Source organism: Chaetura pelagica, unplaced genomic scaffold (genome assembly GCF_000747805.2).
Source record: "Chaetura pelagica isolate M959 unplaced genomic scaffold, ChaPel_1.0 scaffold405, whole genome shotgun sequence".
Taxonomy (NCBI): Eukaryota; Metazoa; Chordata; class Aves; order Apodiformes; family Apodidae; genus Chaetura; species Chaetura pelagica.
This window is the reverse complement of record NW_009953489.1, coordinates 4,789,622-4,813,910: the sequence shown is the minus strand read 5'-3', so window position 1 is coordinate 4,813,910 and position 24,289 is coordinate 4,789,622. Positions and strand designations below refer to the sequence as shown.

Here is a 24,289-nt window from a genome sequence, read left to right as displayed (position 1 = left end):
CCTCTAACTCAATAAAGATGACAGGCATTCAGAGTCCCAGAATTTGGGGGAGAACAGGATTTTTCAACAGAAAACTAGAAGGTGAAAACAGCCCTGAAGACAAATGAAAGTCTTGTGCACGCAAATACTTTCATATCTGTCTAGCTCTTTAAAACCAAAATGATAGAGTTCATTTGCATTTAGATCTCTTTGGCTCCCTCTTTTCATCTAAAGACAAATCCTCACAAAGGCTGCTTAATTAGACCAAATTAGATTTCCACCTAGTGGCTTGTCATTCATTAGAAAGCGCTGTTCTTTTTTTCTGTTTTGGTAATTACAGGCTGGTCTTGCAGTGTTCACTTCAGGCTCAAAGTATGACTTGCATTCATGATTTTGTGCAGATGAGAGGAAAATTATTCAGTCCCATCAAGTTCCCCCCCATTTTACAAGTTGGATAAAGATCATCGCTGGAGTATTTTATGTAATGGGGGATAGTCTTTAAGGCCTTTAATGATTAATTGTAATAGCATATCTCAGGGCAATTTTCAAGACTAAAAGCTAAGTATAAACAGTTCACACACAAAGCTACTGTACCAGATAGCAGGAGGCTTTCCTGAGACAGGGGTTGGTGCTGGGGACCCACGTGCCTGGCCCTTGACTTCTCAGCATTATGGCCCCACCATGAGCAGAGAAGATGGGGAGGGACAGGGGGTGAGTAAAACCCCAGGCTGGAAGTGTCATCTGCCTTCTCTAACTGCTGTACCTACCCCAGCAAGGGGGACACCCACATCCCACCCTCCTCTGCTGCTGTTGTTACACAAAGAGGAGCTTCTAGAGGAGAAAAACTTTCTGATTTAGCCCTGGCACTCAAGGGGTTTGAGTTAATAAGGCTGCAGCTCCTGTCATGGGTCGCTCAGGGCAGTGCAGACCACATGTGTAGATGTACACCAGGTCAGGGTCTTCACCCTGTCTGGAGGATTGGTAGTTAAAGGAGTTAAATTCTCAGCGAGATCCCTGAACTTGGCTGCTCCTGCCCCCCAGGGCAGCAGCCTGCCCAACTACCAGCCAGTCTGGAAGGCTCTGACACCACTGTGGGACACCAAGAATTTGGTCTCCCACCCCAAACACAGTAGAGTATCAGGAACAGTTCCCTTCTCTCCCCAGCCCAAACTCCATTCCCCCTGCTGTACTACATGGGCACTGTAGTTCCCTGCCTCAGTTTCCCTACTACTACAGCAGGATTGATGCTCAGGGCCACGTTTTGAAGCTTAACAAACCAGGGACAGATTTTGTGGTCCTTCATCAAGCAAGACTTCCTTTGACCTTTCATGTTTATGAAAACCTTGGAAGATAACTGCCAGCTTGTCATTAACAGTCCTATGGGCAGTGGAAGCTACAGGCAGTTGGTAACAGGCAGCCCAGCAGCCATCAGCCTCTGCAAGTTCCTTCTGCACTAACAAATCCAGATTTCCAGGTGTTTTTTCTAACAAGTGTCTTGCTTCCCCAACCATTTTTTGTGAGAGAAGGAAAGGTGGTTTGCTTCCCCCCCCTCCACCTTTAAACAAATTTGCCTTCCTCAAAACACTGAACATTCCCTTTCTCATCTACCTAAACCTGATGTTGAGTTACTGTACCCCAGAGGCTCTCAGTAGCTCAGTTCTGATGTATCCCTGCACTTTGTAGCTCACTGCCTTCTTAGAGTGTAATCAAACATCAAGCTAAGTAGCAAATAAATCTCCCGATCTCATAAGCTGCACAGCAAGATCATGTAAATGCAAATGAAGGGCTTGATTTCAAGCTGTCGCGGGGGGAAGGAGGGAAAAATGCTGGGCCTTGTCACTGCAATCACTTCACTCTGCAAGTGCAGTAAATCTGCAATAATAATAGTAATGGCAGCGTGACAGGAGGCTTTACTGTACAAGGGGGTGTAATGAAAAGGGGAACAGAAGGTGGGAAGGAGCCTGGCAGGCTGAAAGGCAGCGGGCAGGGGCTGCGGGCACAGGGCAGAGCCTGAGCAGGGGATGGGACCCAATGAGGACTCATGGATTTGCCCCTCCCAGGGAAGGGCTTTCTCAGATGCAGGGATTAAAAATCCATGCCTCCACCTCTCTGTGCACAGACAGGTCTACTACCTCTCTCACAGTCTGTGCCATCTTCAGGAAATTGATGCATGGGCCACAAATACCAGGGGATGAGACACACAAGTCTTGCCACAAACCCTGGAATCCTGAGAGGTTTTGTACTTCCTTGCACCTTTGCAATGTTCCCACGTCTTACAGACTCATTTCTGAACCTTCCTCTGCCTTCATAGCAAACATTTTCCAACACCATTAGACACTCAAACACAAACCCAGGGCTCCAACCTGGGGGTGCACAAATCAAACCAGCCAGCAAAGTCCAGGGAGCTCGATACAACCCAACACCACTTGGTCTTCAGCTGAGCAGGGTATCCTCATGGATCAAACAGCTCCACCACTGCATCATGGCTGATCTGAGCACAGCACCCTCCAAACCCAGGACAAATACACCTCATTCAGCTATGAAAGTTACCATGTCTAAGGGGAAAGGGTGCACTAACAGAGTCCTTAGAGACAGAGAGAAAACCAAACCTTAGCACTCATCTCTCACAGCCCTGAGAAGAGGTGACAATCTCTGCAGGATGGTCTTCAGGAAAAAGTCTAGGGTTGTCTTTCCTGAACGAGCTGGATAAACAGTATTTAGGATGCTGGGTTTTCCTCACTGAAGTCATAAAGGGAGAAAACTTACAGAAGGTACCCAGAGAAAATTAGGACCGCCTGGGATGCAGAGAGAGACGGTTTTAATTAGAGCCAAGAGGTGGGAAATAAGGCAGAGAAATGACATCTTAATGAGGTTTAATGAAGTTGTCTGCTGATGGGCACAGCTGTCAGACAGATCTGTATTCCAGCCAAGCAGCTTTGTGACAGCCTAAACCTGAACACAGGAAATGGTGCTGGAGCTGGGGAAGGAAAAAAGACCTTCTGCACCAACTCTGGCTGGTTCCCCCCACTGCTTTACACCACAGCACACCTGAACACCCCAGGACAAACAGCTGAAACCAGCCCATTAGGTTGCAACTGCATTTTGCTGATTTATGAATGAGAAAGGCTGTAGCATTGGATGCCACTGAGCAAGATTCATTCCTGCCACCTCCTTCCCATCCTTGCTTTTGTGGGGAGGTGACATTGGCAGACAACCAGAGTCCTCAGAGTCTGTTGATTTTCTTCAGCACAGGTTCTCTCCATGTTCAACACGTTGGACCAGATTTTTTTTTTATTAATTATCCAGCACCTTCAGCTTTATTTATTCAGTGCAAAGTGACTGTAAAATGCCACCTGATCACAAAAAGCAGCAGCATGCACTCCTTTTGCTATGAGTAAATACCCAACTGTGTTCATAGATGGTTTGGAAGGGACCTAAAAGATCACCTAATCCTAACCCCAAGTATTAACTTCAGGTGCTCTGCAGAAGGGAATATTTAAATTCTGTAATTTCTCCCACCCTACAGAGTTCTACATTCAAAGGGCTGCAAACAGCTTTGCCACATGTTACAAACCTCTCTCCTCTCCTGCAGCTTCTCAGCAATTTTCTCCCATCTGCCCCACCTTTGCTGTCATAGCAGATCTGACCTCACTAAGCTGCTCTGGTACCAGAATATTTTTCCCCTGGAAAAAGCAAGCACCCACATCAGGCCTCAGGGCTCCAGAGGAGCTTCTGCCCAACCCTGCTCCAGCTTCCCCCAGAAAGGACATGCAGCTCCAGACTCTCACCCCTTCCCTCCTGCACCTCCTCCCTTTCCAGCAGCAATAAGGTTTCAAGACACACATCCTGCAGTGACTTCACCATGGAGATGGGAGGATAGAGACAAAAGGGTGAAAAGAGGTCACTTAATCCCACAGACACCACCAGGCTGGGACACACATGGGCTGGGGAAGAGCTCATTTTAAAACTGAACAAAAATGAGGTTATTGAGCTCAAGTTCTCTTCTGTGCTATAAACCTCAGGCTCTGCTCCCCCTTATTTGTCCCCCCTTCTCCTCCTCCTGCAACATGCCTCCTGTCTTGGTTATTCCCAGGCAGGAGTGGTGACGTGATTGTGCTTGGAGAAGTTTGTGCCAGTTTTCTAGGAGGGTGCACAGCTTGGAAATCAAACAACTCCAAGGAAAGACCAGCTGCACTGTCCCCAGCAGACACCTTGGGTATGCAGCCCAGCCAAAGGAGAAATTAACCAAACAAGGAGACTTCAAGCTCATATTTACCAATCCAGGATCCCCATTTCCAGCAAGGCTAGGTCAGGAAAAACTGGTGTGAAATCCAGCATCCCTTAGACTTCAGCTTTGGTGAAGTCTCATGGCTTTGAGATCTCCTTTTGCACTATCACACTCACTTGTGTCCAGACAGTGAGATTCAAACCTGTGCCAGGTGGAGCCAGAGCCATTCCTGACCAGGGTCTCTTACAGAATCTTATTTCCAGGGGCTTTAATTTATCAGGAAAGGTCTTTACACTTCTTTAACTTCACTCTTGTGCAGGCAGAAGTGGGGAAGCCCCGGAGAAACTGCTACACCCTGCCAGGCTTTGATTTTGCTTATGGGCTGTACATTGAAAGGACAGATGGAGGAGTCCCTGGAGGTATGACACCACCACTCAAACACAGACCTGCAAGAAAGTCCTAAAGGTAGTAGGGACTCTCCTCTCCTTCCCAGTGCTTAATACTTCTCACCAAGCTGAAGGGGAAGAGCTCCAACATTCACCCATTTCATTAATGGCACCCAAATGGCTCAGTGACTAGTGAAGTTTATCATACTGGAAAAGTTCCTTACTGGAAACTTTCACAGGACCCCACAGAGCCCAAGCAGAGAGGGGTTTGGCACCTGCAAAGGGTGACACACCTGGCCACTTCCATACTTTTCTTAGAGCTCCCACTTAGTGCTCTCAGGGACAACTTCCCTGTGAAATCAGACTTGCTGAGCAAGCCAGGGTGGAGGTGGGAAGACATCTGATTCAGATGGGACATGTCCTGCTATGAAATCTGGTGGGATGGGACAAAGTTCACTCCACAATTCAGCCATACAAGCCACACAAGGCCCACATGCATGGTGCAGACACCAGCCTGCCTTCCCAAACAGGAGGTGCCAGAAATGCCTGATCATTCTCTTTGCTTCTATTTCCTTCCATCTCCAGCAATAGGCCACTGGAACACAGCAAAGCCCAGGATCAATATAGATCATGAAATGCCCCGAGACTTCATCACCATGAACATTGCTGCTCTGAAGGATGGTTGCAGAACAGCCCATGAATTCAATTTGTACTACAAGGCCAAGGACACTCGGTGCAAACGTGATGACAGCAGGAGACGTCCTCCTAAATTACCTGCAGACATGACCTATGGCAAACCAACACGGTAAGGGGGAAGGCTTGAGGGCCTTCTCACAACAGGGTTATCCCTTACCTTCTGCATCTCCCCCACCTCAGCCAGCACAGTCCCCAGAGTGTCCTGACCCTGGAGATGCTGCAACTGAGTCACAACATCACGTCTGTGTCCAATCAGCTGCCTAAATCTGATCTACACCACACACTGTGGTGTAATTACACCTTGTGGCACTAAGGGCTTGAAACCTCTTTAAAAATGTTCAATCCAATCCTTTAACTTCAAGAAACAGAAGAGTTGTAAGGCAGAATAATGGGGTCAGAAAATCAAAGCAGCTGCATCTCTACCTTTTTACATGGGCTGAGCTTCTCTGGTGCAGGAAAGGGTCAGTTCAAGTTCTTTATCCCCCTTGTTAGTTCATCACCTTGCAACTAATTCCTCCCAAGGAATCATACAAGGGAGTCTGCAGAGCACATCACCACTTTAGACTGACTTCTAGGTCCTTGTACCCCCTCTTGTACCCCTTGTCCTCCACAGGAGCATGAGGGAGGCTGGAGAGAGCAAGTTGGAGTCCAAAAAAGTGCTCAGAGCCTCTGGATGGGGCTCCAAAGCAGCTGCTGGAACACAGGGGAGTTTCTTGCTCTGTGCAGGTCTGAACCAGACATTAGGTTTCATTTTAAGAGCTGGATAATAATCACTACCAGAAAAATAACAGCTACAAATTCTGGAGAAAAGACATGATGAACAGCCCCGTGTATTTTACATGATAGTAAATGGGCTCTGCATATGCAAATTGAATGGATTTTAAAATGGTATTTAATGACAATTTTCGTCGCAGACATTAACATTAATTGCATCAAAATGAAAATGTAGCATTAGCTTGCTGTTAGCTGCAAATGCCCCAGCTATAAAGCTTTATCTTGATCAGTATCAGCCCTCACCAGTGTGACAGGCCTGCTCTGCAAATTGCAGGCAAAAGGGCTTTTATGTTGCAAAAGTATCCCCCAATGTAGACCAAAATCAACATCAATTTTGCTTTATTTCTTCATAAACGGAGGTTAAGTGGCTGCCTGCAAGAAGTCCAGGCACATTTCAAAAGTTTGAAGGAAAATCTGCAGACCCCACGACAGCAGGAGTTGTGAAAAAGGGCTTTAAATTAAGTTCTTATTGTCCAACTTGCCTGCTCCTTAATAGCCACCTTTTATGCAGGCTGATTGTATTTATCCCTTTACTTTAAAAGCACGTTATAGACAAAATCAAATTACTGGGATTACTCCAGCCATTGTGGTAAGAGAGGGAATTTAACACACTTTTCCATGACTGAAGATAAAGACAACAGCTTTGGTGAGCACTCCCCAGCCCAAGCCTGTCCCCAGTCACAGCTGACTAGGTTCAGCCAGACCTGCCCTGTCACCACTGACCTGGTTGTCAGTGGATTTCAGTTGCTTTTGAACTCCAAACCCAGTATGAACATGTTCTCAGTGCTGCTAACTGGGGAGGCAGTCACAGCCCAGACACATTTGTCTGGGGACAGGAGAAGAAAGTGGTGGCCTGCAGTCCCTTCCCAAGACCCCACACACTTTAAAATGTCCCCTTTGATAGACACCTCAGGAGCAGTGAAGTTTTTCAACAAGAGCAGAGCCTGCACCTCAGTGCCTAGACAAGGCTGAGAAGGCCAGAGAGCAAATGTGCCTTCCCCATCAGCCTGGAAGAGGCTGCAGCCCCCCTGCCTGCTGATGGCCACACTCAGGAACAATCCCCAGGAATGCTCCCAGTCTGCACCACAGCCCTTTGGGAGCTTTTCTGGGCAGCTGGAACTGCAGCCCTAAGGCTGGACTGCCTCCCTGGGGTCAGCAGCACAGGGGTTAAGGCCCAAACAATCCAGCAGTGTCACAGCAACACCTTTGTGGTCTTGCAGTTGTCAGTGGGCAACATGCAGAGGGCTTCTCAAACTCTGGGAGTGGATCTCCAGCCCCTCCTCAAGCCCTGGGCTGTGCTGCTAAAGGTTTGTCTCCTAAAGACAAGGTCAGGAGTTCTCCCCAGGCTCACAAGCACAAGCTCTCCTGAATCATTCCAAACAGAAATGAACACAAATGCTGTGGATGTTATTAGAGCCTTATTAATCACCCCCTGAGCCTGCTACTCCCTCAAGCAAGGATCTCTTACACCTCTGCTCCTCTTTCATGGTGGACATGGGCTGCATGGAACATTTCACAAGGCAGCATCAGACACTGGAAGGAGCTTTCTGAAGCCTCTTTCCTTTCCTGGGATATTTACCTTCAGAGGTCACCCACACCCCTTCTATCAATTCCCCACAGGCAACTTCCAGGGCAGAGAAGCAGCTCTGCTTTTTTGCTGATTTTCTCCCCTCCCCCCATTCTCCCCTTCCCTTTTCCCAGAGAAACATTTGCTACCAATCCTGTGGCTTTGTTGTGAGAGTCATCAAAAGGACATTTTTCATCTCTCCTTTTTTCCTGCTCTCCCTCCCTTCTCTCTCTCTCAGGAGCAGACAGAGATTTATTCCCTCCCTGATGCCTGTGGCATTCAGAGCTGGGAGGGGTCAGGGGAGGCACTGATGGGACCATAATAGATATTATAGTGGTTCCCTAGGGTCTTGTCCAGCTCCATAGCTGATCCATCAGCAGGCAGAGCTCGTGCCAAGGTCAGTGGTAACAAGGATGTGCTGGGGTCCCAGCCCCCCCCACAGGGTCCCCTGATCCATGCTCCAGCTTCTGATCCCTACCAGAGCTGCCTTGTGCAAGCCACAGTTTGCAGGAGAGCACGTGTCCACCAAGTACAGGTGCTGGGGTAACAACCACCTCACCATGCCCAGCTTCACCTGCCCAGCCCTCATCCCCACTGCAAGCAGCTCTGCAGGGTCTCTCAAGGAAAATGCCCATCACTGGCAGCATCTCCCTCTCCAGGAGCTGAAACCATCCCCCATACAGGTGCTTTGTGTGCAGATTAGGGTTTGCTGGATCCAAATCCGAGGTGGTTTAAATGAAAATACCCCCACAACACTGGCTCCTGGCTCCCTGCCACTAGCAGGTGTATTCAACCCCCACCCTCTTTGTGCAATGAACTTGTTTGACAAGAAGGGTGCAGGGCAGTGGGAGGGCTGGGTTTTGATGATACTGGAGATCCAAAGTCACAGAGGGGCTGTGCAGACCTCCAGGATCTTCACTGGTGTGAATACAGCTTCTTATTCAAGGTGCATTTGGAAAACTCAAGAGATGTGGCTCCCTCCTAAGCACCTTTCTGACTCAAGCTCCCTGTGCAGAGATCAGCAGACACTCAATGGCCATTTCTGGAACCAGAAGCCAGCCCAGCCATGGCTGCTGCCTACAGCTGGGTTTTCAGGTGACACTGATTTGCACAAGGTCACACAAGGAGTCTCAAGCCAAAACACACCAGCACACAGCTGGTACCCCAAGCACAGGTTCTTTCCCCAGGAGTGAGCAGTGCAGGAAGCATCCTCAGCAGCAACACTTCCCAGCATTTCCAGGGCTGCTTTTTGAGAAAAGCTTTCATTTGCCCCTTGAGCAGTGCAAGTTTCCCAGTTCTGTCTGCTCTGTCCCAGAACACATTTCTGGACACAAGGACTGCACAGACACACTGTTCTCTGCCATCCTACACCTGTACCTCCTTCAAACCCCCCTGCCTGGCCGCAACCCTGCCTCCCACGTGCTGCCATCCACTTGGCAGTTGGCCTGGAGGTTGGGCTGACCTTGGGTGTGCTGGCAGGATTTCCCTGGCACTCTGTCATCCCCACATCTCCTGCCGGGTCCCCCCCCACCGTCTGCCTTCTCTTCAACCATCCCTTGCCTGAATTTTACATTCCATTTTCCTTCTGACTTCATCTCCTCCTACCATTCCACCTCCCATTCTCTAAAACTGGCCTTAATCCTTCAGCAGCTGCTTTCACCATGTTCCTGCAGTAACTCACCCACAGCACTTGGTCCCTGCAATCTCTCTTCTTCTAATTGTTACAGTTGGCCAAGGACACCAGTTACCCAGCACCTCCTCTTTTCTTTCTATCCTTTCCAGTTGTCCTAATGCTCTGTTGACAATTGTCTCTGGCCTTTAGCAGCTCAGCTGTCACCTTGGCTATCCCTGCAGCTTCCTGGCTTCACTGACTGCTCTGTCCTTACTTTTCACCTTCCCTGAGAAGGGGCTTTCAAAGCTCATGCTTCTGCTTTGCAAGTGACCTTTCCACCCTAAGTGCCCATGATGTTTGCACACAGCCAGGACCAGGCTTAGAAAGCTACCCAAAAAATGCTGAGATATTTTGCAGCATCTCTTTGGCACACAGAGTGCTCTGGCAGGTTTATTTTTCAGTCACTTGAAGAATATTTCAGGTCATTCATAAATGGCCCTGGAAAAACAGCTCATCTAGCTCTAGACCAGCTGCAAAGATGTGTCAGAGAAACAACACTAAGAGCAGAGGGTGTTCCTGGAAAGAGTCCACCTGGGAAAGCTGGGCAGGCAAGAAAGGTGAGTGTTACAGCAAGATCACATCTGATTCACAGTCACTGGAAGCCAAACAAAGTGTCAAGCCACAAAAATCCAAAAGATTGGGACAAACAAATGTTTCAGGGAAAAAAAATGTATCTGAGCACTGACAAAACTAAGTGTAGAAAGGTAGCAGTGACTGGAAGCCCTGTCAGGCTGGAGGCACCAGAAAAATGCAACCAAGTTAAAAAGTATTGGACTCCCATCAGTTCAGATAATTGCACATCCTATCCAGCTCCACAATGAAAGGCACTTTGTGTTTCTGCCACCATTCTCACACTGAGAAGAGAAGAATTTCTATTTCAAGAATCATTTGCCTCTCCTGGAGATGTTCCAGGCTGGGTCTGTGCTCACATCAGTGTGCACAGGAGCTCCCAGACACCAGCACCCTGCTGCCCTGTGCTCGAGGGGCTGCAGCATCTGCTTGGGCCAAGACCTGTTACCCCCTTCAAAAAGTCCTGAATGCACCACCAAGATGCTGGTTCTCCTTCAGTGTAGTTATTTACTGCAGCTATAGCAGTTTCTGACCCCTTCAGGCTCCTGGATTAAGAGCAAACTAAAAGCCCAGTCATGGCTTGGCATAAGGTTCAGGTCCTGCACATCAGCCACAGAGCTGGGAAAAAAGATCTGAAGAGCAGAGCTTTAGATCCCCTATTACCAACTGTATTTCACTGAATAGGAAAGTAATTTACTCTCTCACACAGACTGGCTGTTGTCCCTGGGTTTCTCTGTTCCTTACAGCTAGATGAAAAATTACTAGCAAAATTTCTACCAAAACCATCATCTAGAACATCTTGCCACCACTGGATTTGTTTTGCCCTTGCAAACTTCTGCTTTTGCAGTCTGTGCAATGCAAACCAGGGCCAGAGGGAAATAACCAGAGAATCCTTTTTGTGAAAGCAGAGCCCTTTTTTCAGCCCTCCTTGACATCTTTTCCTTTCCAAGTAATGTTCCCACCCAGCCCAAGAGATTCAAGCATGGGATGAAGGTCAAGGGGAAGACCTTGCTCTTTGACTTGTTTGGCTCAGTGTTGTGAGGCTTTTTTTTTCCTTGTTATTTTTACTCATCAAGAGGTTTTGCATATGTTGATGGCTGCAGACTGAGCACTGTTTACCCTCAGCTGTGGGCAGAGGAGCTCCATTCCATAGTCATGTCCTACCTGAGTTTCTCAGTAACAACACATTTCCAGTCAGCAAACAAACGTGATGAAGACCAACCTAAATTATCCTCAGTCAAGTCAGCCAAAGGGCATCTTCAGCCCCCCCAAAAAAATCAATGCACAAATTCCAGCTTGTAAAGACAGGAAATGAAGAGCTAAGCACTGGTTTGGTCTCTTCACTGTTTCCACCTGTGCATTTAGGACAGTTACAAGTCAACATCTCACTCTGGGCCTGGGAGGGAACAGTAAAGCAAATTGGTGCTCTTGGAACCACGTACACTCCTAAGCACAGCTATGAGCATCTGATAAATCTTTTAAAGTGCATGTTTACAATGGATTTTATTCTTTTTACTGTTCTATACATATGAGCCCTCTGAGCAAAATAACAGATCCTCTGACACTCAGGAGAAGCCACTGCCTCATTGGCTGCCCACACTGAAGTAGCTCATGTTGTTATTTCCTCATCGAAATTATAAGGACTGTAAAGAAACTTCAGAAGTTCAGACTAATTAGTGTTTCACCAGCACAGATCCTGCAGCTGCCACATGGGTGGAAGACCCACATTTCAACTGAGAGTTTTGCCAGCCCAAAGACTGCAAAAAAAAAAAAAAGAAATTGGTCCCCAAGTGTTTTCTACCAATTTTTCTCTTGTTATTTTCTTCAGTGGTTAATGGAAAGTGAGGACAAGTGGAGATCATTTAAAAATTATCTTTCAGGCCTCTTCATGGGTTTATTGCCAGGACCTATTTAGAGGACCATAAAGCTGTAAGGGGCCTATAATTTTACCATATAGTCCACAAGCTGCTTAGGAAAAGGAAGAGCCTTTACACTCAGGCCCTGCTTCTTTTGCCACCTCCTCACAAACACCCCCCCGGGCTGAGCAGGGACTGCCCAGAGCTGCTAATTGATTTCACCCTTGCAAAAAGCATTAACAAATTGTAAGTGACCTTTCCTACCCATTTCAAAGTCAAGGATTCCCCACTAACTGCACCTCCCTCTCCTCTGCCGTTCAGCCTTTATGCAAAACCCACAAACAATTAGAAGGAATCAGGGAGAGCCCAGGGCCCTCTTGCCTAATTAGCTGCAGGAGGCAGGGCTGGGGAGTGTGGTAAGTGCTTCAATTACCTCGGCCCTCCTTGCTGCCCTTGTTAGAAGAGACAGGTCCCCTGGCCAAAGGGGAACAATTAAGGGCAGCAGGGCAGGCAGTTTGCAGGGCTGTGGGGCTGTGCTGGCTCTGGCACAAGGGCCAGAGCTGTAATCATGCCCCAGATTCCTGCTGGGCTACACAGAGACAAATTAATGGGAGATAGATTGCCAGCTCCAACCCATCAGCGAGGAGGGAGGCAAGACAGCAGAACAAGGGAGCTGTAATCAGAGTTTTCCTGTGCTGGCAGCCCCTTTCAGGAGGGGGGGACCTAAGCATTAATGCTGCTCTGCTGTGGCAGTGCCCTGAGGCCCCAGACAGAACCACAGCCCCCACTTGTGCTTGATTTGCTGAAGATCATCTGTGCTACCTGCACCCAGGAGCCCCACGCTCCAGAGATGCTAGAGACCAAACTGGTTCCCAGTAAGAAATCAACTGGTTTGGCTGAGCAGGCCACAGGAAGATCTCTATGTGGATGCTGCTGCCACAGGACAAATCCTCCCCATCACAAGGGAAGGAAACACAGAGGGGGTGACTCCTGCAGCTGTCCCCCTGTGGACAGAAGACCCCAAAGGCAGACCCTGCCTCTGCAGCAAAAACAGATCATCTCAGATGGAAGGACAAAGGCCCACGAAACCCCCTGAATCATCATGAACCTTTAAGAAAGGGTTAAACGTTCAGGATAGACAGCAAGTGTTGGAACAGTTTTAATATCACAAGATAAAAAAATCTCCATTTTAAGATTTGTTGTTGTTGTTGCATAAGCAGCCAGAGAGGGCCAGATCCTGCTGCCACTGAGGTGCCTCAAAGTGCCACAGCAATGGGATAAGAGCACCCAGCACATCCCAAACATCCCAGCCACCAGGAATCCATGTCTGCTCTTGTGTCCTCTGCTCCCTCCCCACTCCAGCCCCTCCTGGAGAGCAGGAAAAGTGCTGCAGGAGCCACACTGGAAAATCCAAGGGCTGAAGATTGTGCTAAAATATTTACAAACCTCTTTGCTTTTGAATTAACCCAGAAAAAGGTCTTGACAAGTTTCACCCTTTTACAGCCCAACGCAGCAATCAAATTGATCGCACCTTTTGAGCTGCTATAAACCCCCTTCCCAAGCAAAATCCTTTGTATCCGCTCCTGCCAAATACCTTTCCCATCCCCCAAGTTGATATATCAACCTTTGAAGAGAAGTTTGAGGGGAGACTGACAACCCTGAGCCCCCAAGAGCAGCGTGGCCCCGACAGGGCCGCTCCCCGCGCTGAGGATGAGAGATGGATTTTAATTTCATTTCAACAAAATAGCTGTCTCCCATGGAAGGAGCATCAAGAGCTAAATGAGGACCCGTCTCGAGCTGAATCACATTGAACAGACCCCGGCACTGTCATTGATTTTCTGGGAAGAAAAAAACTGCCTCTGGCTACTAAACCAAATTAGTAGTCACTGATGACCAATTATTTTGCCCCGCTGCGAACGGAGAGACGCACTAAAATTCCAGTTTGTCAGACCCAAGGCTCTCTTCTCAAACACCTTTCAACAAGCATGTACCAAAAGTCCCTCAGATGGTTCTGACGCCTTCCTGTTTTCAGCAACTTCTCCTTCTCCAAAGTTTTAATGAGCTGCTGCTCTGAGGACAACCTGCCAGAAAGGGAGCCGTGCCCCGGCTATTGGAGCACTATTTGGCAGGGCACAAATCCCAGCTGTCAGGATTTATACACACATACACAAAAAGAGTGTCAGCCTAATGTTTGCAAATCATAATTACCATTTCTCTTGCACGTCCCTGGTGCCTTCATTTTAGGTAAATCCCAGCTCTGAGGTATCAGCTGCAAAGCACTGAAAGCTCCTATTGAATAGAATAGACTTAACTAGTTTGTAGCTCATTTAAGGCCTACACTGTTTTATTTTAATATTGTTAATACTTTATTATACTTTTCTTAACATTGTTTTTTACAGTAAAATAGCCTATTAGGAGGCTGCAGCTTCTTTTCCAAGAGATTCCTGGCAGACTAGCACACCACACTGTATAACCAAGTTAGCAGGAGCTTGTCATTTCAGTTGAAAATAGGTCTGTACCCTGACTCCTCAAAGTAAATTAGAGAGTCTATTAAAGACACAGGAACTGTTTCAGAGATAATAGTTCTGAAAATGTGCACAGGTGGATTTTTAAATAGTTAGGAATTGTCAACAGCAGAAGTGTCTCCAGGTATTTGGCTATAAAAGGAAGAAGCTGATTAATTTTTTTTTCTACAATCATAAATCATTTGTTGCAGCCTATCAGGACTTTTCCCTTTCCTTCCTGGGGCAGGGCAATTGTGCCAAAACAAGATCTGAGTTCCCCTGAAAGAGGTGGATTTTAATCCCCCAAGTAGTGTTTTCAGAGGGGGCTTCCTCTGCTCTCCCTACAGACCAGAGCAGCAAAATCCTCCCAGTTCAGAGGAGTCACAACTGGGCAGGGTGGCAAAAGGAAGCAGAACACACCAGCCCTTCAGTCCTGTCCTTAAGCAGCACTAAGGCAAGAGGATGTTTTTCCAAAGGCCAACTGAGAAGTCCTGTCACACTGCCAAGCAGGACTGACTTTGAGGCCAAAATTCCCCATCCACTCCTAACATTTGACCTACAAAGAAAAAGCCACCTGGCTGAAGTGTCTCAAATAACCTGAGTCCAAGAAGTGTTACCTGACACCCCCTGCTCTTCCCCACTTTCTCAGTATTCCTCTCAAAGGAGGCAGCAAAATCTAGATGAAGCAGAAAAACCCAGATGAAGCCTCATGTCCTGCAGCCCCACCAGAGCTTGGGTGCACAATGAAGCTCACAAGTCCTTCCCACCCATTTCAAAGCAGCAGCTCATGCGTGTGGTGTTCCAGGCATGGGTCTATACTTTGCTGGATCAGGACTTCAATGTGATTAATCACACTGCAGGGAAGGTTCTCTGAAGAGCATCAACCCAAATGTGTCCTTTCGAGCATTTACTTACAAGCCAGCTGTGGATTGATCAGTCACCAACTGCCTGGTCCACTGGAGATGGTAAAAGTCACCTCCATAGAGATGTGAAAACACATTCAGCTTCCACAAAAATCAATAATCAAAGGCTACACACAAAGGCTCAATGTTTCCCTGCATCCCTTCTTGCTATTCCTGCACACCAGGGAACCTCCTGCCCTGGAGAGCAAAGGGAAACAAGACCACATAGACAGCTCACCAGTCCTCTTGCCAGAACTACCAAAATTTACACCATGCAATGAGGCTGGAGACTCACCCAGATAACAAGACACTTGGCCACAGGTTTGCCACATGTTGTACCCTTTGTCAGTATTTGGCCCAGCTCTGATCAGTGTGAAATGCCAAACTGGAAGGGAAGGAGCAGAGAGAGGAGGGGAAGACAAAGGGTAAATATTGGTGTCCCCTTTGGCACTGGGTGTCCCCAGATAATGGTCTAGAGCAACACAGCTGATTTGTAAGCAGAGCTTTGAAAAGCCCTGCAGCAAGTGATCTATGGAGCAGGAGGCCTGCAGGAGGATGTCTCCTCTGATATGAATGCCCCCTCGGGATGGATATTGCTGGATTGCACATCTAGTATCATTAGAAAACACAACCATAGATTAGGCTGTTTTGAAGCATGTGGTGTGCAATAATTAAGTAATAAAAGTCACCACAGGGGTGAAGGAACAAGAAACAGAAGAGTTACTATTTGCATACATGCTGCTGGTGCCCTCCCTGATCATCCAGGACTCTCCAGGCTGCTGAAAGCTGGCTGAGGAGCATTTTGGACCCACTCCTGCCCAAAGCCACAAAGCACCAGCTCACTCTGTGGCAAACAGGTGCTCTCTGGTTGAGTTGTTGGCCAGAAGTGACCCAGCAGTTAGTCCAAGCCCCCAGTGTCTTGCAGTTGGTCTGGAGAGGCAGGAAAAGCTTTACCTTTCTGGGAGGGGAACTGCAGCACTGCAAGCTGCAGGTGGGTGCAGAGCTGGGGCTGATGGCTCCACACTGGGATAAGTTGCTACTGAGATGGGTAAATTCCCTCCCCAGCAACACATGGAAGGACAAGGACCAGCAGAACTTAAGATCAAGGTTCTCCCTCACCTTCAAGGGTTTGCTTCTGGGGGAAAAGAATAGCAGCAGGATCAGGGCAACAAGTGATATGCTGTCCTCCAGGCAAGGACCCTGCTGCTGCCACTGCCAGTTGGGCTTCCTTTGATGGCTGAGGAAGGTCAAGCATCCTCACTTCACTTGCAAGGAGACAGGCTCAGCAGCTTCAGGCTGCAGCTCTGCCACAGGCTGCTCAGGTGAATGCCAGCTCAGGGCAGCTGAGCAGGACACTGACCAACAAGCAACTGCCTTTTATTTTTACTGTTTTTCTAGAACTATGGTCATCTGCAGCTCCCCTCTGCTGCTGTCCCCCTGGCCAGGATGCTCCCTGGTACCCCTTTCAAGGGGCAAATACACCTGATCTGTGCACTGAGGCACTAGTCCAGGGCTCAGCGTCTCAGCTCCCCTTTCTGCTGCAGCCCCCAGACCATCTGCACTGAGCCCATTTTTCTCCCTGCTCCCATTGCCTAGGACAGCTCTTGGTCCTCTCACCCAGTCCATCCTATCACCTGGTTGCAGCTTCACCACATACCACAGCACTGGAGGTTTCATGGCAGAAGTGCCATTTTAGCAAACCACACACTTTGCACCCAGAGGTTCTTCCCAGGAAGGCCTGGCTGGGTCAGGCTGGAGGGGATCCAGCCAGGGCTGCTCCTCTGAGCTCCTGGGTGGCAACACAAAGGCCCAGCTCTCCATGTCTAGACCTTGCCCTGCTCAGCACTTTTACTGCCCACCATCAGATATGAATCAGTACAGGGAGGGTAAAGAGATGTTAATCCCAGACATTGTTGTCTTTTCCATGTTTTCCAGGACTTGCACCCCCTTAATTGATCTCCTCCAGCACAAATACAAGGAGCTGTGGATGGAGCAGCAGAGAGCCCTGACAGTGCACGAGGAAACAGACAAGAAAAAGGTAACACTGCTCCAGCAGTGCTTTCCCCTGCTGTGCACAGCTCTGCTCCCAGGCAGAATCCTCCATGGATGTCCCACTTCACTGTGGATGGACTTCTCCCAGCCGTGGGGAGGGCTCTCAACTGGGAAAACATCCTCCCTGGCCACCAGAAGGCTGGTGAAGCCTGACAAAGCTGAGCTGCTTCCCAGCCAGGATGGGCCTGGCTCCAGCCAGAACATATCCTGTGGGTTGACATCCTCGGGATGAACACCAGGTGTGCCCCTAACAATGAGTGTGCAGGGAAGTGCTCTGGAGACAGGATGAAAAGGGGGATTTTTAAAGTGGTTTTGTATCTGAAGATACCCCCAGGAACTGAGCAAGCTCTCCAGGGCAGCAGTGCCTTAGCCAAGTCCTTTCAAAGGCTCAGACACCTTCCCAGCCATCAGCAAGCACCTGTCTGCATCAATATGCCCCTAGTCCCAGGGTCACTACAATAGTAAACCCCCCCTGCTGTGGTAAATAAGTTTCAAGTTATCTTCAGTATTTCTGTCCTCCTCATGCCAGGAGCTCTGCAGACTCTGCTTTGGGCAGCATCAGCTCTGCTCAGGTTACCTGTGACAGTGGACACCCCCAAAGGACCAGCACCAGCCCTGATCCAGGCATGGTGTGGTTGATGCCAACACCCCCAGCAGCTGTTGGAGTGCAACGTTGTGCTGCTAAACACACCAATATTGTAATAACAGTTAAAAGCAGCCAATGACTGTTTTATTAGTTAATGGCTCAAAGAAGAGTCGAGCTAATATGGTAATGACCAATTTCAATGGGCTTCCTGCCATCACAAACTATGCTTTATAGCTGAAGTGCAAGAACACAGTGTTCTTAATTAGCAGCTATTTTATGAATACACAAGCCTAGGATGTTGGAATGTGCATCCCTACCTATCTATTAATGACTGATGTTTTTAACCACTAAGTTCCTCCCATCAAGTTCCCAAAGCCTGCACCAACTCCTGAGCTAAGCAGCACAAACCTACATCCTAACCCACAGAGCAGGTTCCCCAGGAGTTTCACGCAGTGGCCAAAACACTCACCAGGTACCTGCCCTGCCTTGTGCTGGGACTGTCAGGCACTGGAAGCTGCAGTCATCAGGAGAGCACCACACAGCAGCCAGCCAGGAAAGCCCCCCAGAATGGGGGTGGTGGAAGTGGCTTTCCCAGGTGGTGTTGGGCCATTGCTCTAGCCTGGAGCTCAGGGCTTCCTGCAGGCAGCTCACTGGGATGCCATGTCAAGCAGCCAGAGCCCTGGCAGCTGCTTATGTTTCTCTCATCACTGTGTTTTAGTATCAGTATCAGCTGCAGGGACATGAGAAACTACCCAGATCATGCACCTGTGATCATCAGTCCAAGCTGACTTTTGGTGTAGCTTGTCCTGTTGTGGTTACAGTGTGTGACACCAGCCTGGTGTGCACAGCTGGGCAGCCCCTCCAGCCCCTTCTTGTTTGCCTTTGGTTTCAGATACACAAACTGCGTGATAATCGCACCACGTTCCTGCGAAAACACCCAGCACCCCCCCAGGAGGAGTCCTTCTGGCACCTGCCCAGCCTGGAGAAGGTATGGAGCACTCACCTGAGCTCAGAAACCCCTCCTCACCCTGCCCACCTGTCCTCATGACACTCTTAGCACACAGTGAAGGCTGACACAAGGCTCATGCACCTCAGAGCTCCAAGACCCAGACCCTACAACAGTCCCATGCTGGATGTGTTCACACATCAGCTCCTTTTGGACTTTAGAGTTGGGTACTTTTTGCAACCATAAGCCCTAAAAGCTCAAGAGCTTCACAAGATGAGGAGCATCTTTTTATATCTCCCTGTTAGCATTGAGGTGGCCTTTGTTCCCTGCTGGCAGCCCCACAGCTGCCCAGCCCCAGCAGGACAGTCAAACCTGCATTTTGATAACCTACCATTTTACCAGCTCTCACCATAACCCATTCAAACCACCCCAGATGTTTCAAGAAGCATTCTAACCCCAAAAGTCAGGGCTTTCCAGAAAGCCCACACTCTTGATGCCTCTCTAAACTACCTGTTTGACAATATTCCCCCTGAGACTGAGCAGAGGGTCTAACCAGGTTACAGATGTGCATGACACTCCTTTCATCCATCCAGATCAGAGCCAAGGTGAAAATGTCCTGTTGTAGCAATGGTATCCAAGCACCTCCCTGAATTCCTCTGGGCATCCTGCTGTGCTCTGGGGTACTTGTCTGAATCCTGTCAGCTTTGGTTGTGGTGGAAATTCCAGGGAAACTCAAAGAGCTAGGGGACATTTTATGAAAGAAGGAAAAAGAGCTGGGCAAGGAAAAGGGAGACACCAGCAAGTCTGAAAGCACTGAAACTCCACAGGGAATTTACCTGGCCAAAATCATCCCTGGCATTGATAGATACAACTGCAAACAGCCTCTCAGTCCTCTGCCCCAGCCCTTGTTCTGATATTTGTTGGGGTATTTTTGCTGTGCTGTTGATTTTTAACCACAGTTTAAAGCATCGAAGCAGCTTTGTGACTTCCTGAAGCTGATTTACTTGTACAAGTTGGAGAGTTTCAACCAAGAAATGGTGTTTCACACCACCTTGATGTATTCCTCTTACGTCCTGTCTAAGAGTGTCCAATTAGCATATGTCAGTAATCATTTACCCCCCCTTCCTGTCAGCATGGAGCTGCTGCTGCTGCTGCGAACGTGTCAGGGCAGGAACATGAGCAATTGCTGTTAAACAGCTTGTGGAAGTCACACGAGATCCTGGGGCAAACCTCCTCTCTAGAGCTCCCCTCACCCCAGACCTTTCCATCACTATTCATTTTTCAGCCTGTGTTTTTCTTCATGCTTTCCCTTTTTGTTTCATCCATGACCATGGTTGGGTTTCTCCCCCAGCTACAGCTCTCAAGCCTCCGAGTCTTTTCTTCTCTCTTTCTTCTTCCCCTCTTCTTCCCTTCCTTCCCAGGAGGAGCAGCCAAAGGAAGAGGGACAGTTTAGCACAGCCTCTGCAGATTTTGGGCTCCTCCTCTCATTACATCAGCCTGGAAGGTTTGCTTTGCCCCAGCTGCAGATCTAACAGGCACAGCCCACGTGAGAACCTGGTTCAGGAAATTTGTTGCTGAGTTTCAGTGCATGGTTTCCTCCATGGAAAAATAAGTTCTCTTGAACATCCATAAACAGTTACCCACTTAAAAGCAGTAAGAACCCAGAGAAAGCTTATGGTTCCCAAAGACACTTGCTAGCCTCTAAATTGTGCTTTAACTATCTCTGTAAAGTTGGGTTCTCCATAGGTGGTGATGGAATGGTCATGGAAGACAAACTGGCCTAACCCTTCAACCAAAGCCAGAGTCACTCCATCAGTCCCTCCTTTGCAAGGGTGACAGAGAGCAGTGCTCTGAAGAGCTGAGGGAGCTTGTTCTTACAGTGTTTGTCATGAAACCTCTCTCAGGCTCTTATATGGTGGTGAATAACCACCTTGTGAGGTTTTTTTAAGACTCAAGGGCTTGGGGAGGCCAGTCATTAGCCCTGTAGTGACCCAGAACTGCCTTTAATCTATCTAACACCCTCATCCTGCTGCACAAAAAGCAGCCACTGAAATACCACTTTACACAAAGCTTGTGAACAGGCTTCCATCTGCATATTCATCCCCACCAGCCTTCAATTGACATTGTCCTGCTCTGACCTTTACAAAAAATGCTCATGACCTGGGAACAACTTCAAACTCTGGACAAGAATATTCTGACAGTCCATTGCCCTGACCACAGCCCCGCTTGGGATTATTTTTCCATGTGACCTAAGGCCTATGCAGAGGTTCCACATGTCCTTGAGCCACTCATCCTTCTTGACACTTAGTTACCCCTTGTCATACCTGTCATGACACCTCCAAGTCTCTCCTGCTCTGGGCCTGGGGGGAGCAATGCAGAGCACCCCACTACCAAGACAGCTGTAACCCCAAGCAAGGAGCAGCAGGAAGAGGAGATTTTGTTCCTTCAGACCCATATCAACAAGGAGGATTTTTCTTTTCCCCATCCTGACCCCTTAGAGAGTTGCAGAAACTGGATGTGGATGTCACCACTGGTTCTTAAACTGGACTTCCCCTTCAGCCCCTGCCAGACCATCTCCTGGCACCTGCTGGAGCCTGCAGAGGAAGGGGGAGAGAAGCAAACAAAGGAGCTTTGCTCTCCCCACTAATTGCCTCTGCTTGCTCCCTGTATTTCCAGGGCTGCATGACATTACATAGTCATTCAGTCAGTAAAGTATAGACAAATAGACTGTATTTTCATTTGGATTTGGGTTTCAGCCCCACTGCTTTAGAATAATGGCCCAGGCTATTAAGCTAACCCTGGTGATTTACAGGCTCTCCCACTCTGGGTGTTGGTTCCTGCTCCATGTCTCGCTCTGCAGGACCAACCTGGCCCCTGGGCCCTCCAGTTCACTGAGACAAACAGGTTGCAGGGAGCCAGTCTGTGTCCTGATGGGCAGTTCATTAGGGAAGCTGCTGAAATGGAGTAACTTTTATTTTACAAAACCAAACAGAAGTTAACTCCTTACTCACTTCAGCAAGATGCTTCTACTGCCCTCCTCTTCCTCAGTGACTGACAAGGCAAACAGCCTCTGCCTGCAGTGACATGGCTGCTGGGCTGAGGTTTGGCCAGCAAGGCTGGGACTGAGCACCACAGCTCCCTTCATCTGTTGATGTGAGACTAAACCCATCTGAGGATGTACCTCAGGCACCCAGCACAGGCACGAGGATGTACCTCAGGCACCCAGCACAGGCACGAGGATGTACCTCAGGCACCCAGCACAGGCACGAGGATGTACCTCAGGCACCCAGCACAGGCAAATACCCCCGCCCACCACGTTCATGGGATGTGTCCTGTCCCTGTGTCACTCATCATCATGTTCACACCACCACATTCCAAACCAGCAAGTCAACACTGGTCACAACTGATTTCCAGGGCTCTGTCAGATCAACCCAGAAGGATTTGGACAGCAATGCCTCACAGAAGTGATGCAGGACAGAATCCATCCACATGTCAAGGCAGCTCCACGTGTCCCTGACGCACCCCAGGGTTTTCCCTTTGCTCAGTAGAGAATTCCAAGTGGCACAGATATTCAAGGTGCCTTTCCAAGGAGAATCATCTTGTTGACTTGACCAATGAGGGGGAGGAAAGAAAAGACAACAACTTTGGACAACACTTTTGTCACCAGGCTCTGCCTTCCTGAGCAGATGAAACGAGCTGCACCGGGTGCGCGATGTGAATAAGCGATTGACAAGCAAGTGTTCGGGTACCTTGGCAAAAGACTTAATTTGCAACCTGGCACAAAATCAAAGGCTCTGTCAACAACTGAGAGGCTCTCCCGCATATGCCTGCCTTACCTGGGAAAGCTCTGTCAGGTAAATTTCCACTGAAAGTAATTAGAGGAATCCCCACTGTATAAACTTTGCAGCGAAATTCTGGGCTCCGGAATTTGATTCTCACCAGGGATCCGATATCTGCTCACAGCCTGATCCTTCAGCATGATTAACTGCTGATGTTTTACACACACTCACAAAAATGTTCTGAGGGGTTTTTTTAATGCTTTACCTCTTTTTTTGTCTAAAGAGCTGAACTGACAAGCACAGCTCATGTAATCTTGTGACTGTTGTCAGAAAAGCCATAGATTCTGCTTAAATAACCCAGGCTGGGTGCACCCAGCACATGCTGGGCTGGCTCTTCTGACTCAACCTTTATCCTTCCAGGTTTGAGGGCAGCAAAACTTCCTGGAGTTGGGAGTTTCTAAAACTTGTCTCCCAGGGCCTAGTGCTTAAAGAATAAAGCAGAGTTGCAGAGCTTTCTGTCGCCATGGAACCAGATCAAACCTCCCTTTAGCTGGGATTTTTGGCTCTCCAGTAAAGAAAAAAAATAGCAGTGTCACTGAGTGGCTGCTCAGTGGTCCAAGTGACATAAATTGGTGGGTGTCAGGCAGCAGTGACAGCCAGTGGCTTTCAGTGCTGACCTGCCTGCAACATGCACAGTGCAGAAAGAAAATACTACACCCTGCAGGGCTGCAAGCAGCAGAAACCCAGCTACCCTGAGCTCCATCCCTGCAGGGCTGCAAGCAGCAGAGACCCAAGTACCTTGAGCTCCATCCCTGCAGGGCTGCACTGCAGAGATGTCACCTCCCATCTCAGCCATTCTGTGTCTAAATGCAGCTCCAGGCCCCAGTCACCATCCCTATATTTTCTTGCAGATTCTGCAGCTTGTCTGGTTTTGCCCAACAGCCAAAGCTTCCAGTTATGCAATTGTTCAAACCCCAGCAAAGCATTCCCATGATCCAGCCTTTCCCAGTGTCCCTTTGCACATGCCATGGACAACTCAACCTCTCCAGCACACTCAGGGCTGTCCCCTGCTGTGTTCAGTCCTTCCTTCACCTCAGAGACACTGTAGCCCACAATTCCTCGGCTATTTTCATCACTCTCCAACATCTCCTGTTTGACACAAGAAAACATCACCCCTCCCCGTGCAGCCTTGCAGCCTGGACCTTCTCCAGGGCAGGCTCCACCTGCATCCAAGCCCTGGTGTCCAAAGGCAGCACAAGCAAGTGTTGGCAACCAATGCCCGTTGCTGTTATGGAGATATTCACCCAGAGAGAACAAACCTGGGGTGTTTGCAGCCTCATGGCTCACAGAGTAAAACCACACACTGTGTTGTGGTACAGATGAGCACCTGACATTGATTCGTACACAAACCCACCACAGAAGAGCTTTTCAAATGGACTTGGGGTTTCATTTGTGGACCTACTCTGCCTTCTGCAGTGATGCTTTTTACCAAGAGACAACTTAGCTTGAAGTAAAACTCTTGCTTGGCATAGAAAGGGTCAGGATTCAACTCTCAAGCCAGCTCCAGGGGGTTTAATTCTGCTTTACTCACACTATTGCCCACACCAAGTCATCAGTGGATTCCAACAAACATCTGCAGCCCTCAGTTCCAGGAAGAAAATAAAAACATCTCAAACCTCCATAAGGCATTAAATGCAGCAACCAACAATTGCTGAGCACTCCTTGCAACCACCTCGGGTTGGAGGCAAAGAAGGATCCTTTAACCTAGGCTCCCTCATCCTGCCTTTCCCTA

At 48.6% G+C, this 24,289-nt stretch overlaps 1 protein-coding gene across 1 annotated transcript in view; it reads left to right on the top strand.

The window, feature by feature from the left end:
• Positions 1–660: 660 nt before the first annotated feature.
• Positions 661–24,289, top strand: part of LOC104389921 (chromosome unknown open reading frame, human C9orf171) — a 27,328-nt gene continuing 3,699 nt past the window's right edge. The window contains exons 1-5 of the mRNA XM_009998979.1: positions 661–690; positions 4,488–4,626; positions 5,179–5,398; positions 17,070–17,172; positions 18,665–18,760. Coding sequence (XP_009997281.1) covers positions 661–690; positions 4,488–4,626; positions 5,179–5,398; positions 17,070–17,172; positions 18,665–18,760 — 588 coding nt within the window. The remainder of the gene's footprint in view (positions 691–4,487; positions 4,627–5,178; positions 5,399–17,069; positions 17,173–18,664; positions 18,761–24,289) is intronic.